At 35.7% G+C, this 17,674-nt stretch overlaps 1 protein-coding gene across 1 annotated transcript in view; it reads right to left on the reverse strand.

The window, feature by feature from the left end:
* The window catches only part of MDGA2 (MAM domain containing glycosylphosphatidylinositol anchor 2), an 888,742-nt gene that overhangs the window by 329,931 nt on the left and 541,137 nt on the right, over positions 1-17,674 (reverse strand). The window contains exon 4 of the mRNA XM_047738228.1: positions 7,509-7,705. Coding sequence (XP_047594184.1) covers positions 7,509-7,705 — 197 coding nt within the window. The remainder of the gene's footprint in view (positions 1-7,508; positions 7,706-17,674) is intronic.

A 17,674-nucleotide genomic window follows, 5' to 3' on the forward strand; every position in this document is an offset into this window, starting at 1 on the left:
CTAAGTTCATTTTGCTGCTTTATACTGCTGGTCAACCATAATTCACAGTCCTTCCAAATTTCCAAGGTGGTTAGAGGCTACAAATGAGGATGTTGTTTGCCATCAAGGAGATTCATGGGCAAAAAAGTGTGCCCTGTATCATGTTCATCTGTATTATAAAAATTCCAGCCCCAGAATTTTTGATCTACTAATTCTAATTTTGTCGTTCAATAGAACTTTTAGAGAAAACCTGCCTAGTCCATAATTCTCTGTATTTGAAGTCATGTAAGACTGGTAATATTATTGGAGTGCCTGTGTGGCTCAGTTGGTTGAGGCTTCGGCTCAGGTCATGATTCTGGAATCCCAGGATTGAGTCTCACATCGGGTTCCCAGGTCCATGGGGAGTCTACTTCTCCCTCTGACCTTCTCCCCTCTCATAATCTCTCTTACACTCTCTGTCAAATAAATAAATAAAATCTTAAAAAAAAAAAAAGACTAGTAATATTATCATAAGTACCACTGCATCCCTCCTAAAGAAACTATGGACTTGAGTAGAGCTTCCAAATGGCAGCCCAGAGGGCCAAATACAGAATTCTGACAACAGGCATTGTACTGTTTTCTAAGATGTGGCACATGCACAGCAAACTTCACCAGTTCTTATTTTCATACTACCAGACAGATTTACATATGTATGTTACCAGATTAGTCTCTGTGAAAATCTGTATTTGTGTTTCCTGCACGAAAGTAAACTGATTGTGCCCATTAAAAACAAAACCTCAGGATTTCCAGGCAGCTGTCTACACCTGTCTGCCTTACCCGTGAGACACAATTTCTTTATAAGAAACTCTCAAGAATTTCTTAAGTAAACAACCAGGTTCCTATGCACTTATGATAAACATACATATAGACAAAGAGACTCAAAACTTATATTTTAAAAGTTGATGACTCTAAGTAAAATTGGCAAGAAAATTTTACATATGCCCTCAGATTGTTCATAAAGCAGTATTATACATGATAAAGCACTAAAATCAAAATGAGGGAGATCGAGTTTTTCTTTGCTTGATTATAATACACTGCCAGTATCAGTCATCCTTGGTTCAATAGCAATCTTCTCAAACTGATCTATAGGTTCAACACGACTTTATTCAAAATCTTAACAGAATTTTAGTAGAAATTGGCAAAATGATCCTAAAATTTAGGTGCAAATAAAAGGCCAAAACGTTAAAATAAGTTTTGAAAAGGATGGATATACTTGGAAGATTTACTCTTTCTGATTTCAAGACTTTTTATAAAGCCACAGTAATTAAGACAGTGTGGCATACTGGCATAAAGACAGACATATAAATCAATCAAGCAGAATAAATAGTTCAGAAATAGACCCTAATGTACAGGGCCAATTGATTTTCAATTTAAGTGCCAAGGAAATTTAGTGGTGAATGATCTTTTTAATAAATGGTGGGAGAACACATGTATATTTATCTATAAAAAATGAACCTCAACCATTCCCTCACACCATAAACAAAAATTAACTCAAAATGGAAAAAAAAAGTTGCTAAATATAAATGAATATTTTTTCAGAGCATAAAATGATATTATCTTGTTGATTTTAAAATAGAATCAAAATACTAGACAAAAATAACATAAAATACAAAAGGGGTGCATATTGTTAAAGTATGTTAAGTTTCTATCATTACTGAGGAAGTGATAAAGTAATAATCAAGGAGGCAAGGTGTAATTTTTAAGGTAACTAATAAAATATACTACGATAACTTAAGACTCTTACATAGAGGAGTAAATGGAATAATTTAAAATATTTGCTAAATCCAAAAAAGGCAAGAATAGACAAGTAAAATAAAATAAGTGGGTCATGTGGAAGAAAACAAAACAAAACAAAAGGATCACATATGCTAAAAACTAAGACCTGTCCCACCAGATTAAAACAACAACAAAACCTAAATACTGATTACAAGTGACATATCATAAAGACACCTAAATTTTGAAAGTAAAAGGTGAATATTTACCATTTTCCCCCACCCCCAAAATAAGCCAAAGACTAACCAAAAGAGAGGCAAATCAACAAACAGACTCAACTATAGAGAACAACCTCATGGTTACCAGAGGGGTGGTGGGTTGGAGGGATAGGTGAAACAGGTGATGGGGATCAAGGATGTCACTTGTGATGAGCGCAGAGCATTGTGTAGAAGTGCTGGATCACTATAATGAACACCTGAAACTAACTGGAATTCAAATAAAAACTTAAAAACCTGTATATTTAAATTAGTGACTGACAAATAGTCTTTATGGCAAGAAGTGTTTTTTAGAGGTACAAACGGACACTCTTAATGATAATCGACCAGCAAGATAAAATATCTTAGATAATCTATCAAGAAGCATATTATCAGGAAGATAATATGCTTAGGAAGATAACATACTTAGTCAATCTATCAGGAAATTATAATAATTCTATATCCATATGTACTAATAATATGCCTTCAAAATATATAAAGCAAGAATTGATAAAAATAGACAAATATACAGCCATATTAATAGACATTAACTTCTGTAAATAGTTTTTTAAAACAGCAGACACAAAAATCAGAAAATACAAAGGAAATCTGAACAACACAAAAACAAATGTGACCTATCTGACACAAAACAAATGTGAAGTGTACATTCTTGAGGCTGCACATAGACCATTTATGAAAGCAGATCATAGGCTTAGCATAATGCAAATCTCGACGAATTTCTAAAGATTACAACTGTTCAGAGTGTGCTTTCTGACATAGTAGAATTAGACTAGAAATCAATTAAAAACTAACTAGAAAATCACTAGCAGTTTAGAAACTAAATACATTAAGATGGAACCAATTATAATATCATTTTCATTCACACTTCACTGAGCCTTCTTCAGTGGGTCAAGAGGGATGGAATTACAGAGAGTGACTCATGAGTTACTAGTAACTTGAACTCAGTTTTATCTGTACCATAGCTCGAAATCCAGACATCTCCATGGAAGTGCTGGCTCAACATTTAACATATATTTACTGAGAATCTTCCATGTGTTGGGCACTGTTTGAGCTGTTGAAAGGATAACGTCTCTATAATTAGTGAGTTTATGTCCAAACACACAAATGAGATAATTTGATGGATTCAGTGCTATGGGAAAAATAAAATACAACTTCCACAGTTATACTGTGGAAAGCAAGGAATATTACTTCAGAGATATCTGTAAGGGAAGCCTTTCTAAGGTGATGTCTTCAGTGTTAAGAAAGCTCCTGTCAGGTGCTTCGGTGTCTCAGTCAGTTAAAAGTGGCCGCTTTCAGCTCTGGTCATGATCCCAGGGTCCCAGGGATTGAGGCAAGCATTGGGCCCTCTGCTCAGCAGGGAGTCTGCTTCTCCCTCTCCCTGCTACTCCCACTGCTTGCGCATGTGCTCTCTCTCTCTATCATATAAATAAATAAAATCTTAAAAAAGAAGAAGAAGAAGAAGAAGGCCCCTGGCATATTATCTAAGCAAACATGAAGAAGAATTAATAACATGGAGACCCCAGGCATAGACATGGTTGGCTTCTAGAAATCGTATGAGTGAAATATAGATTAAGTAAGAGAGAGCAAGGCATTGCAAAGTCAAAGATGATCTAGGTCGCAATACATTATGTGGATTTATCCTAAATATTTGAAAGCCACTGGAGGGATTAAAGCAGAAAAAAGATTTTATTAGATTCACATTTTTATTTATTTGGTTTTTTGTTTATTTATTGAGAGAGAAAGATAGCATGCATGTATACTTGCATGAGAGTGTGTGGGAGAGGGCAGAGAGAGAGCAGAGAGGGAGACAGAGATTCCCAAGCAGGCTCCATGCTCAGCGGGGAGCCCAGTGCAGGGCTCAACCTCATGACCCTGAGATCATGACCTGAGCTGAAACCAAGAGTCAGAAGCTTAACCTACTGGCCACCCAGTGCCCCAGATTTTCATTTTTAAATGATCAGACAGATGTTTGGGATAATACTGCATGGCAGCCTGTTATTCCACTATTATAATAGTCCATGGAGAGATAATGAAAGTTTTGTGATACAGTTGGACTTGTGTATATCAGGTCTATATGCAGTATATCACCTGTGGTATGATGTAAAACCACTGATAATATTTTATTTATGAGAAAGCCAATATTCTCTATGGCTGTAAGAACTAAATTGTCCATGTGCTGCTATTTGAGTTTCTATTAGTTTGGTCTACGAAGCACATTTGATATTAACAAATTAAGTACATTCAAAACATAGAATTATGGAAGCATTCCTTGCTGCAACATGAATTTTTAGGACAGATACACATACAAAGTGGCTATTTCAGAGGGAGAGATAAGCAACACAGGAACCAAAAGCAGGAAGGACATCTTTTAAAAGGAGCTAAACTGCATGTTAAATGGTAATTATCAACTACAGCAGGTGAATCCAGAACACAGAATTTTGCAAGAAAATCTGTTTGTTCCTTAAATACTTTTTAAGAGAACGGATTCAGATGGTCTAAGCAGCAGAGTTATGAGCACAGCCACCACAGAGAAAGCTTGTCTTATATAGAACAGTAAAGGCTGATATTCATATACAAGGAAGTATCAATACTGAAATGTTCAAATTAAAAAGTTGTTTTCTCATAAAAGAATGAAAAAGAAGAGGAAGAAAAAATAAAAGTTATTTTTACAAGGCAGAATGTGATACAGCTATTAGTTTGAGAGTTCTCATAAGATGGTTTTTTAGAGAAGCTATCATAGAAACTAGAAAGAGATTCAAAAGAATGAATGGGATGTTTCATTGTGCTTGTTTAATAAACAAATGCCTAATTATTTTTACAGTATAATTGTTCTCCCAAATTTAGACAAAGCCCATGTATACATGTCCAAGGGATCATGTATACCTTACCTATAGGTAAGAAATGGCTATACAGTGTTAACTTAGTATCTGTAAAATTTCTAATGTTTCACAAGATTCTAGAGGAAAACATGTTTTCTAAATTTTAACAATATACACATTCTAGGCAACCCATGAAATAGGAGAAGATATTTTCAAATGACATATCTGATAAAGGGTTAGTATCCAAAACATATAAAGAACTTATAAAACTCAACATCCAAAAAACAAATAATCCAATTTAAAAATGGGCAGAAAACAAACAGACATTTCTCCAAAGAAGACACACAGATCGCCAACAGACACATGAGGAGATGCTCATCATCATCTACCATCAGGGAAATGCAAATCAAAACCACAATGTGTTATCATCTCACATCCACCAGAATGGCTAAATTAAAAAAAAAAAAAATGAAAGAAAGAAAAAGAAAAAAACAAGAAACAACAGGTGTTAGAGAGTATGTGGAGAAAAAGGAACACTCATGCACTGTTGGTGGAAATGCAAATGGATGCAGTCAAGGTGGAAAACAGTATTATAGAGGTTTCTCAGAAAGTTAAAAACAGAACTACTTTATGACCTGGCAATTGCTCTACTGGCAATTTACCCAAATATAAGAACACTACTACAAAGGGATACATGCACCCCTGTGTTTATTACAGCATTATTTATGATAGCCAAGATATAGAAGCAGTCCAAGTGTCCATCAACTAATGAATGGATGAATAAGATGTGGTATATATACACAATGGAATATTACTCGGCTATAAAAAAGGATGAAATCTTGCCATTTGCCAAGACATGAAGAGAACTACAGAGTATGCTAAGTGAAATATCAGTCAGAAAAAGACAAATACTGTATGATTTCTCTCATATGTGGAATTTAAGAAAAAAACCCCAAATAATAGGGAACAAAATAAGAGAGAGAAATCAAGAAAGAGACTCTTCATCATAGAGAACAGATGGTTACCAGAGGGAGGTAAGTCGGGGGATGGCTTAAAAAGGTGATGGTCAATAAGGAGAGCACTTGTGATGAGCACCAAATGATATATGGAAGTGTTGAATTACTACATTGTACACCTAAAACTAATATTACACTGTATGTTAACTAACTGGCATTAAATAAAAACTTAGAAGAAACAACATACATATTCTTTAAAAACATCAACAATAGAAAAAAGGGGGTAGGTGATCATTTATCTTATTTCTAAACCTTAGAGGCACTCGCGCAACTAAATACTAACAAATATTCTGTTCATTTTCTAAATAAGGAAATAAATAATATTAGTAAAAACTGAAGAATGAATTATAGTGTCGCAGAATGTATGAAACTGTGATCCTCTCTGTTGACAGAAAGCAGCTGATGCTATATTGACCTGAGTCGGGAGAGGGTCAGATCAAAACAGGCTGTCATGGTAGTCTCAGTATCCAAGAATGATTTTTAAAGATTTATATCTTGGTAAGTCCCAGCTCTTCTACACCTTCAAATAGCAGTGTAAGTATATATGATGTGTTCAGATGTTTTTTTTTTTATATCATGCATTCTTCCACAGTTAGTATCTAAACATTGGCAATTCTATTAATTGAAAGGGGTGAGGACTCAGACATTACAAGTAAATGGTTTACTACATAAGGAAATATATTTAATGGTACAAAAGGAGATGCAGAGAAATTTAAAAATTCACAATGACCTTCTGTTATTACAGAGTTGAGAAGTAAAACATATATTTATCTTTAATATTTTGCAGTAGAATATTCATAATATATAAAATTTAGTTGTAAATTGTCCTATTATAGTCACATATTTCAAAGCTACAGATAATGGGGTCAAATCCCCATTTATTTTATTATCTATATATTTTTTGTTATTCATGGTCACATTATTTTGAAAATTTTCCATAGACTTTTTAAAAATTAAAATAATTTTCTTTGTTAATAAGGTTTGCATTCCTTTCTAGTCACCAAAAAAGCTTTATAGTAATGGCACTCAAATATTCCCATAAAGTGTCTTTCTTAAGAATTACTAATTCTCCACTCTTGATATATATTATAGAAGAATATTCCATATCACATTCACTCCATGTAAAATTAATTCAATTTTTTATTAAATAAGTTAATGATGCATTAGATATTTTAGTTTTTACATAATTAAGGCTCTATTATTAACCTAAGTGAAAACCCAAAATGAACAAAAGAAATCAGAGACTTTTTCCTAAAACCAAAGCTAAATGGATTTCAAGTCGATTTCTTCATTCCTTTAAAATGTATTTGCCATTGCAAATAGGAAACTCAAAATCTCTCCCTTCAAGAACTATGTACCACAAAAAATAAAGCAGTCAGCGAAAGTTAAATTATGCACTTTATAGTGAAACCTAGGTAAACCTATAAAGAAATACAAGTTAGGATACATTAACTTATTTTTTTTTCAAATGTTAACATTTTAAATTTAATGAGCACATAAAAAATTAACAAATTGTCTTTTACTATGTGAGTTATCTTCCAGTCAAGAACATACTGCTTTTTAAAAGGTCAGAGCTGGAGAGACTTTTCAAATAGACATAATATTGCATGCTACCTGAATTAGGAACATATTCTAGCAGAATGGGGTGTAAATACCTTAATTCCTACCTGGGTAAAGAAGGGCTCATAAATCTCAACTCCTTTATCAGATCCTTGTAGTAATACCTCCTGACCACGTCTCCAGCTGTACCGAACTGGTGGATTGGAATTTGCCACACACCGGAGGAACACTGTTCTCTCATAGTAAAATTGTTCTTTAGCTTCACCTATACTTTGATGAACAGTTACTACTGGGTCATCCAAATCTAAAAAAAAAAATATATATATATATTAAAAACAACCAAATGACACTGTTATGTGTTACATGGCTTTTACAGGTATTACACATATAAAACCTAACCAAAGGTACATTTTCATATTTGATTTTATTGCACTTCACTAGACTCATTTTTTTAAATTTGGTTTCCTGACCTTGTTTAGAGAAAGTTCCAATCATAGACAATAAAGATGAATAATAGCTGTTTCCTAAGATCTCTGCTTATTGAGATAGTACAAATGACTGTATATATCCAACAGAGCTCCATGAGAGAGATCAGAATCCAAAACCCTCCAATTCACGGATTAACCAAAACAATGAAACATAGTGACAGAGAAATAAATACCAAACAGCTCAACTGACTCCCTTAACATACTTCTTCAAGCATTTATAATCGGAATATTTAAAGCAATCAAAGAATTATGTTTACACATTATTATCTTTATAGTAAGAAAATATGATCTTATACTGGGTTAAGTTTTCCCTTCATCTCAGATTTTATTTCCCAGAATATATTTGCTATTTTGAAATGTGGTAATAGAAGGTAGTGTTAAAAGGCATTAATATTTCTACTGCTGGATATGAGGACTAAATTTTTGCCATCTTAAATGCATTCTCAAGAAGGGGTATATACCATAGTGTTTAGTAAACATTTCCTGGGGCGGGGGAAATAATACATAAATATCTTGGGGCTTTGCATGAACTTGGGTTCATAGAGTCTTCCTCTCAACCACCTAAGCCTACGATTATCATGTAAAAGCAGTCAAAGGCAGTAAGTAAATGAATGGATGATGAATGTTGCTGAGTCCCAGTAAGACTATTTACAAATGCAGATGCCACAGCCAGATTTGCCTTGCGGGTCATAGTCTGGCATAGATTGCCAATCCCTGATTTACCATATTCCAGGTTCTTTCATTAAGAGAAAAAGAAATTAAGAAGTGAACTTGCCTTAAAACAACAACTGTATTGTATATTTGAAAGTTGCTAAGAGAGTAAATCTTAAAAGCTGTCATCACAGGAAAAAACAAACACACACAAAAAATCAGATTCTAAGCATGATGATAGATGTTAACTGAATTTATTGTGCTGATCATTTTGCAATATGCACAAATATCAAATCATCATGTTGTACACCTGAAACTAATATAATACAATTATAGCTCAGCAAAAAAACTGGGAAAAACTAAAACAACAACAAGCTCTTGGTTTCATGTGCTAATATAAATTTAGTATATAGTTACTAAGTGTGATGTAAACATTTGTTTTATTTAAATATTAATGTCACCCCACTTTGCCCCCTTTGGCTTTGTAACTGAAAGATTACATAACTTTCATGGTCTTTAATTTCATTATCGATAAATTAGGAATATTAAGGTACCCTACTATTAAGGCTGTTAGAGAATTAAATGAGCTAGTCCCTAAAGCCTTAGGCACATAGTAAATGTTCAATAAAAGTTAGCTATTATTATTACTATTATCATTATTGGGGTTTCATTTAGACTTCCATTAATTCCACATTGTTTTCTTACCTTCATCTCACCAATTCATAAGGCATTCAACTCTCATTTTAAATAGATAAAAATGTCATTTTGTCATCTGTTCAGGCTAGCAGTTTTTTCTATACGACCAATACTTTCATGTGAACGCTGAAGAGAAGCTACAATACTAAACAAACATAAGAATAGTGGGGTGTGTGAGCATATGCTACCCTGAATATTTAAAAGGCACTGTTCTTTAGAAAAGATTCTTCGTGAGGCATTAAAATAATAAAAAGCCAGCAAAAGTTGTGAAGTAATAGCTGCCCTAAGGAATCAAAGAACAGAATCCCAAATGTCCCTGGTTTTAAAAAAGTTTTTTCCAAATGTGAATTGCCTGACAGCCTTACTTAAATTTCTAGTTTTGCAACATTCTGAGTTTTTTCCCCCAACATCAGAATCTTTTCACAGCTACCTCAAAGGCCTCTAATTACAGTAGTATAAATTTGCAGAACTGCTCCTTTTTTGGTAAAGTTTAAGGAAACTTCAGTTTCAATTCATTCTATTAGCTATGCAGGGATATATACTATCTGGTTTTAATAGTCAGTGTACTTAGAGATACCAGTATCATTATCATGAAACATTTAGAGGTCTTTAAAATCTACCAAACATTCGCTTACTTGGTGATTAGTCCTTCACATACAAATCAAATCCTAAAGAAGTTGATTAACTGAATTCAACCTTAAAGACTTGAGAAAAAAGGTATTGAGTTGACTGTATTTTTTTTTCTTACTCAAAACATTAATTTCTTTTAGTCACAGTCTCATTTTTAGATGATATGAGCTATGTTATGTTGTAAAAACAAAATTCTGAAGCCAGGAAGTTTAGGAACAAAACAGAATTGGATGATGATCAACATAACAATGATGATTCTCCTTAGATTCCAAATAGCTATTATTATTGTACTTTAAACATCCATTTATTGACATATACCTAGCTCTCTCCTTGTTAGGTGGTGGTGTCAACAGGCTCAGTCAGGAACATACCAAACCTGAACAAACACTTAAACATGATCTTCTCGGATCTGTGTAAGCTTTGGGTCACTGGCCTTCTGAAAAACCAATCCTGTGACAATGGCTTACTGAACATTTTATTGGCAGAATTATCTGTTGGACTCACCCATGTTTAGGAATTTCTACTTCACATAGCTCCTAAATGATACTTCTTTGGATTTAAAAACAAACATTCCAAGGACAAGATGTCTTCTAGAAAAGTCAAATAATGGCATGCCTAAAAAATGTATTTTATGTGTGGAGGGGTGTACACACACACACACACATATATATATATATATATAATTTAATATGTATACATATATATCACTTAAAACAGGATATATGTTTAACACAAACTCTATATAGTATTACTGAATGTATACTGAATATGTGTATTTACCATAGGTCAGGTTTCTTGGAAAAGAGAAACTGTCTTACAGAGTTATGTTTGCAGGAAGTACACTGGGAAGTACCTTCTAGAACAACAATCCTAGCAAAAGACATGATTGTTGAGGAGAGTTGAGCTGCAGCTTAGTTGCAAGAAAGGTCTCCTTCACTCTAGAGAAGTGATGGAGCTGTAGTATCTCCTCATAACTGTCCTGCCCTAAGGCAAGAGAACTAACCCTTAGACACCACCCCAACCTAAGGGCATGACCTTGGGAGGGAATGCTCCATTTGGTTTAGGGTAATTTCTTTTTCTTTTTTTTTTTTTAAACATTTTATTCATTTATTTGACAGAGAGAGATCACAAATAGGCAGAGAGGCAGGCAGAGAGAGGAGGAAGCAGGCTCTCCACGGAGCAGAGAGCCCGATGCCGGACTTGATCCCAAGACTCTGGGATTATGACCTGAGCCGAAGGCAGAGGCTTTAACCCACTGAGCCACCCAGGTGCCCGATTTAGGGTAATTTCTAAAGAAGGACTTAGCTGTTAGCCATTGGTGGCTAAAACACTCAGCTGTGGGAGGAATGAGTCCTTCAGTACCCAGGAAGGGATCTGGCTAGCGCTCAATAGCATCTGTTTAAATCCATTTTTTAGGTATGGTAATTCATTCTATGGGGTGGGGTGGGGGGAGCTACTCCAGGATGCTGGTTAATCACCTTTCCTGGGAAAACTGTCAAAAGAAACTGGTGAGATGATATTCCTCACCTCTTTCTACTATTACGATTCTAAATTGCTCTCATCCTGGGCTAGTACATCTATTAGCATAAGTAGTTTACCTAGTAAAGTTGCCATACCTTTGTCACTGAGGATTTTGAGCCCCAGGTCACCAGGTTCTTCTTGAGCCATGACTGATGCACTTAGGGGTTTGCCCCCAAATTGATCAGGAGAATATCAAGAAATTATTCAATGGATCGTCTGGGTATTAACTGTCTCACTGTGTATCAACAGGCCTACCTCCCGCTGATCAGATGGGCCAATTAACCCCCTCCAGGCTGGTGATTCCTCTTATCTCCTATTTCCTAATGCAGGAAGTCTCAAGTAAATGAGTAGCAGCCATGGCTTAACGATTAATGAGGCTCTTACAGTATCACTTAATAGAAGCGTTTTCCTCTTCTGAGAACTAGGACTTCTAACCTGGCAGGGCCCAGAGTGGCAGAAAGGGAAACACAGATTCCCCAAGTGGGCCACTGAATGTGATGGTAGGAAGTGGGGTCACTCCTTGGTTTCGAACCTATGTATTCTACAGGAAAAAAAAAAAGAAAATCATATAATAATGGTCACTGATTTAGAACATATACTTTATCTCAGAGCATAGCACTCCTTCCTTCCCAGCCATTACCTCTCTGAGTCTCAGAGAGACACCTTGCTACCAAGGGACTGGCTGGAATTTTGAAGGATGGTACTTTACATGTCAAGTGTTAGCCTCTGTTGCTGCCAGGTTAGATATTCAGTGGTGGCAGTAGATACAACAACCTTCATCCGAGAGGACCCATGGTTCAAATTCATGCATAACCTCTGTCCCTACCATTATGGCAATTCTATTCATGACCCTGTTGTGCTGTTTAGGAGTAGCCAATGTCAGAAGCTGGTTGTTATCAACTGATTGTGCTACTCTGTCTACTTCATTGTTTTGTGCTTCTATGGAAGGTACTTTCTGGTCCTCAAGAATATGCGCTCCCATAGGTCCATTAACATAGTCAAACAGATCTCTTTTTCCACAAAGTAGTTGACCAGGGACACCACCCAAACCAAAGTTCTGCCCACTGGAAAGATGTTCCCTCATATTTTTCAGGGACATCCCAGGGCGGCGGGGATCTCTAGTGAAGTAGCAGTCCAGCTTTTGGCTTGCATACATACAGTGAGCTGACCCATCATAAAATAAGCTTCACCTTTTTTCTTTACCATCAACTTATAAGTGATTCAGTCTGTGGCCAGACATGACCTGAGAAAAAGGAACTGGTAAAACATTCACAGATGTCATGAAGATCTGGGCACCTCCTTGTACAGCTTACTTGGGTCCTTGGGCCCTGGCTATACCCTATCCTGAACTTAACACTTCCATTGTATGATGAACTACTGATGGATCTGACCTATTTTATGGCTGGATATTGGTAAATATGACAAAACCTAATGTCTGATCAGTGGTTCAGACCACATGGTCATTTGATGTTCCATATTCAGATACTTCATCCCTACCAATGCCCAGTAGCATACTAAGAGCTATTTTATGAAAGAGCATAATTCCTGACTGTAGAAAGTATGGTTTTAGTAATAGTCCTAGAAATTTAGTTTGCAAATCTTCTATTAGTATTGCTGTAAACTACACACCTTTCCCAGCACTGATGGGTTATGTGACTTAAGTACCAAGGTCACTTACATCACAGCACAGATATATGAGAAAATCACTTTTTACTTTGAGACACAGTTGAAGTCTATAGTTCAAGCCTTCAGAATCACCAGATTAATGGCTTGAAATGATATTTCCATGTGTGTAATGTGCTCTGGAACCCAAAGAGACTGTGCTGTGGCACTGTGTTTTCCTCTGAAGGATGGGAATTATGAGATAGAATAATCTGTGCTTTGCTTTGGAGGGGATATCCTGGTAAGATACATACAATAGAATTAAAAATTTTACTAATACTGTGGGCCCCTAAATCTTCATAGGCTTATTCCAATCCTCTGGATTATATGTGCCTTACCAAGATATCTAGTTCTTGTCTATCTGGACTGATGAACATGATCTCATTGATATAGTGGACCAATAACAAGTTCAATAGAATGTCCAGATGGTCCATATATCTTTGGACTATGTTATGAAAAGGAGTGTGAGAGTTAATTTAGCTTTAAGGCAAGACTTCAAGTACATGCTATTGTCTGTGTCAAGTGAATGCAAATTATTTATGATCTTCTTTCCTAACAGAAATGAAAATGAACACATTAAGCATATTACTGGACACATAGTATGTATCTGAGGCCATGTTATTCTACTCTAGCAAAAGTAGCTGATCCGGTATAGGATACGACAGCACTGCTGGGATGAGTTTGTGATATTCCATTATCTTCCTCTAGGATCTGTCTGGTTTCATCAGGAAACAACAAACAGTCAATAAATGGAATATAATATGGACTGCCACCAGCATGTCTTTTAGGATTTTAAGGGTGGCATTAATCTCTGCTATTCCTCCTGGGATATAATACTGTGTTTAATAAATCTGAAAGTGGGGAAGTTCCAGAGGCTTCAATTTGGCCTTCTCACTAGGATAGCTCTTACCCCAAAGGCCAAGAAATCAACATGAAGGTTCTAACAACTAGCAAATTTGTCCATTCCACAGACACAACTGGAGACAAGATAAATGACAAAAGGGTGGAACTGTGGATTGGTAGACCCAATGTGACCAGCCATAGGCCACAATTCCATTTATTACCTGGCACCTTTATGCCCAGCTCTAATAATATAAGAGCATGATAATTTTGGAGAATCTTAGGTATCAAGATCAACTTAGATTCTTTATACCACAGTCCTCAAAATGTTTCACAAATTTGTTTTTCTGAGAAGATGGTTACTTAAGTGGGTATGGGTTCTTTAAACAAAGAATTTGGAGAATCATTACCATATATACCTGCTGAGGTGTTGCAGTGTTCTTTCTAGTGACTCAGTCTCCCTTTTAAAGAGTTCAAGGTATGAAAATTACCTTAAGTGCAGCAATTGGGTGAGGAATCACGATTTTTAAAAATCATATGACCATATTCAGCTTCCTGATCATCCACTTGATTTCTTTAATAATGTAGACTGGATAATACCTTGTTGACTGTCCAGTTATTTTGCCCTGTGTGATGCTATGTTTTATTGTCCATCTTCAGAGCTCTCTGTGAGTCTAGAGCCCTGGGTGCTGCTCATAACTAGCTGCTCATTAGGATACCTGTGTCACAAGCAAGGTTGCTTGTGACAACAAAGACCCAGATTCTATGATTTTGAGATCTTGGCATTCCCACTTCATCAGGGACCTCAATTCTGTATTAGCATCTCCTACCATCAATATTTGCCTACAGAGAACAGTCACCTCTGAGCTTCCCAACGATGCTTGATCTCAGTCATCAGAACATTTTTATTGCTTTAGGGGTGTCCTCAAAACCTCTACAGAGAAGATAATGAATGACTTTTCTGAACTCTAGCTGGTATATTCACTTTAACATGTTCACATATCTGAGTCTCTTGACACCTTTTTCTACTGCATGCACAGCAGCTCTGGCATTAATACTTTTTTTTAGTGGAAATATTTGCTTTCTTCAAGGTTCCAACAGCTATCTAGTAGCAGCAACTTTCTCCTACTATCCTTGCCAAGATGTTACATTTTATAACATGGGAGAATACTACCATATCAAACACCCTTATTCTCTATCCCCATTTATCTTATTCCCCATCCCCTATCTTATTCAATCTTATTCTTCATCCCATTTGATCCAGCAGCCTTAGGGTTCAATTCCATACATACTCTCCCAACTCCTGCCAGTAAATATTGTTAGCAACTGCCTCTCATTTAAAGCATAGTCCCTTTCCAACATTAGAGACACAGCATTCCTGTGGCCATGTGATGTCATCTATTGACCCTATATATTGAGCTGGAGGCCAGGAATAGAGGTGAGGGTATATCCTCAGAGGGGTATTACCATAAAAAGAAGAAGTTTCTGAATCACCTTTAGGCAAGATGGACATGACAACTCTTAACTGGGAGGAACAGATCACTTGTGCAGGACGAGAAGGTTTATGGAGAACTAGGTTTCAAGATATCTGAGATTATTAACCCAAATGTACTCCAACCCCTCAAGTCAGAGTTCCATTTATTCTCACCAAGGTTCAGAAACTGGCTTAGCTGATTTGTCAGGGCTAAGGATTCAAATTTTTATAAAGCTCCGCTATACTTTTAAATAAATCCTAAGCCTTATTATCAGCTTTAATGACCTCTGGCTAAAGAAGATGAGAATTTCTTTATATTCTGTGAAAGAGACCTGCTTATTCTCACACTTACCCTTTACCTCATGATTATTCACACTCAGCCTTTCATTCTTTTTCTCTACTGAATAGAACCCAGCAGAAACTGATTCAACTGTCCTTATAATTATTGCTTTTCCCTGAATTCTTCAAAAGCCGAAGATACTGAATTCACAGTGCACTACCGTCTACTAGTACCTATCTATGTTCACCATCAGTGAAGGTTTTAACAACATCACCACTACAGCATTTGAGGGATATCAGTAGTCCACCTACTACTAGAAATGGGGTCCTCTTTGTCAGCCAATTAGTGGACTGATGGGGTGATCTAGTTATAACATTCTGTCTTAGAGCCTATTTCTGAGACCATGTAGAATGATTTCTTGAAAATATGATTCTTTGATGAAGACATGCATTCAGGAAACTTACTGAAGAGTGCCCTCAAGACTAATTCTTGTGTGGTTTGGAAAGGAAAAAAAAAAAAAAAGTAGAAAAGATTAGGCAGTGGAGGAGTTAAACTGTGATGGATCACTACAAAGTCTCCAGATGATCTAGAAGAAGCTCTAGGGTTGGGATGGACTTTCAGAGTTGTCCTGCAGAGTTTTTCTATAAAGGACACTGATCAGTCACTGGGCTAGTGCTTCCCTATTGGAAAAGCTTGACCTTGGGTAGCTCTTTCCAGCTGAAGATAATTTCATGAGAGGGATTCACTTGAAAGTCAACATCTTTCAATATGCCCAGGATTTAGACAGAGTAATTGCTATACAGTTTTATCCAAGGACCTTGAGGTTATCATTTCTAATTTTCTTCAGTCTTTACATATATAGTTCAAGTAATATAACATCTCTCAAATATTTATTTAATATTCAGTTTTCATACTAAATGGCTTTGATATTACTGTACTACTTTCTGTTATTGTTGAAATTTATCTCAATTATTTCTTCTCTTTAAAATACATTTCTTTGGGGCGCCTGGGTGGCTCAGTGGATTAAAGCCTCTGCCTTCGGCTCAGGTCATGGTCCCAGGGTCCTGGGATCGAGCCCCACGTGGGGCTCTCTGCTCAGCGGGGAGCCTGCTTCCTCCTCTCTCTCTCTGCCTGCCTCTCTGCCTACTTGTGATTTCTATCTGTCAAATAAATAAATAAAATCTTAAAAATAAATAAATAAATAAAATAAAATACATTTCTTTTAGTTTTATAAGCTGAATATGTAAAATTCAAATACATAGAGATGATATTCATTGACAAATGCAAAATATTCTTTGAAGTAAAGAGAATATTATTTTTATTATTTAAGAGAGGTAAAACTTTGCATTTATGAAATAATATAAATCACTGATATATAATTTGATATATGAATATTTGCTTTGAATACATCTTAGTGACATAACATGGTTTTCTACAAAATACATCTATGTGTTTATAAGATCCATATCTTAATCATGTTTGTATTCCTACAACCTGATATAATGGACATAAGTACTCAATAATGATCTAATACGTTAATGTAAAGATGTAAAGAAGACTGATCTGTGGCTAATATGATCAATGTCAATTTTCAACAAGGCTACCCACACATACAATAAATTATCGAAGGAAAATTAGTTTCTTCCCATATATGGAACCACTACTCCTAACTGAAATAATTTTCTAGAAATTTTCTCTTTGGCTTATTAAACATGTCATGAATTGCCAAATTAAAGTCATATATATGTATATATTTATGATGATATATACTACCTTTGTTAATCCTAGAAACTTACATGAACTGAACTGGGTGCCTGATTAAATACAGGGCTGAGTGAAAGGGAGTTTAGGAAGGACGTGGCTTGGGCAGAGGGGTGGACAGTCCATTAATAGAAATATGAAATGTAAAAAAAAAACCTGTTCTTGGCCAGAGGAGGCACAGGAAATTATGAAAGGTGGGTGAGCCTGGTGGTGGGTATTATGGAGGGCACATATTGCATGGAGCACTGGTTGTGGTACATAAACAATGAA

This window comes from Lutra lutra, chromosome 7 (assembly GCF_902655055.1).
Source record: "Lutra lutra chromosome 7, mLutLut1.2, whole genome shotgun sequence".
NCBI classification, from domain to species: Eukaryota; Metazoa; Chordata; class Mammalia; order Carnivora; family Mustelidae; genus Lutra; species Lutra lutra.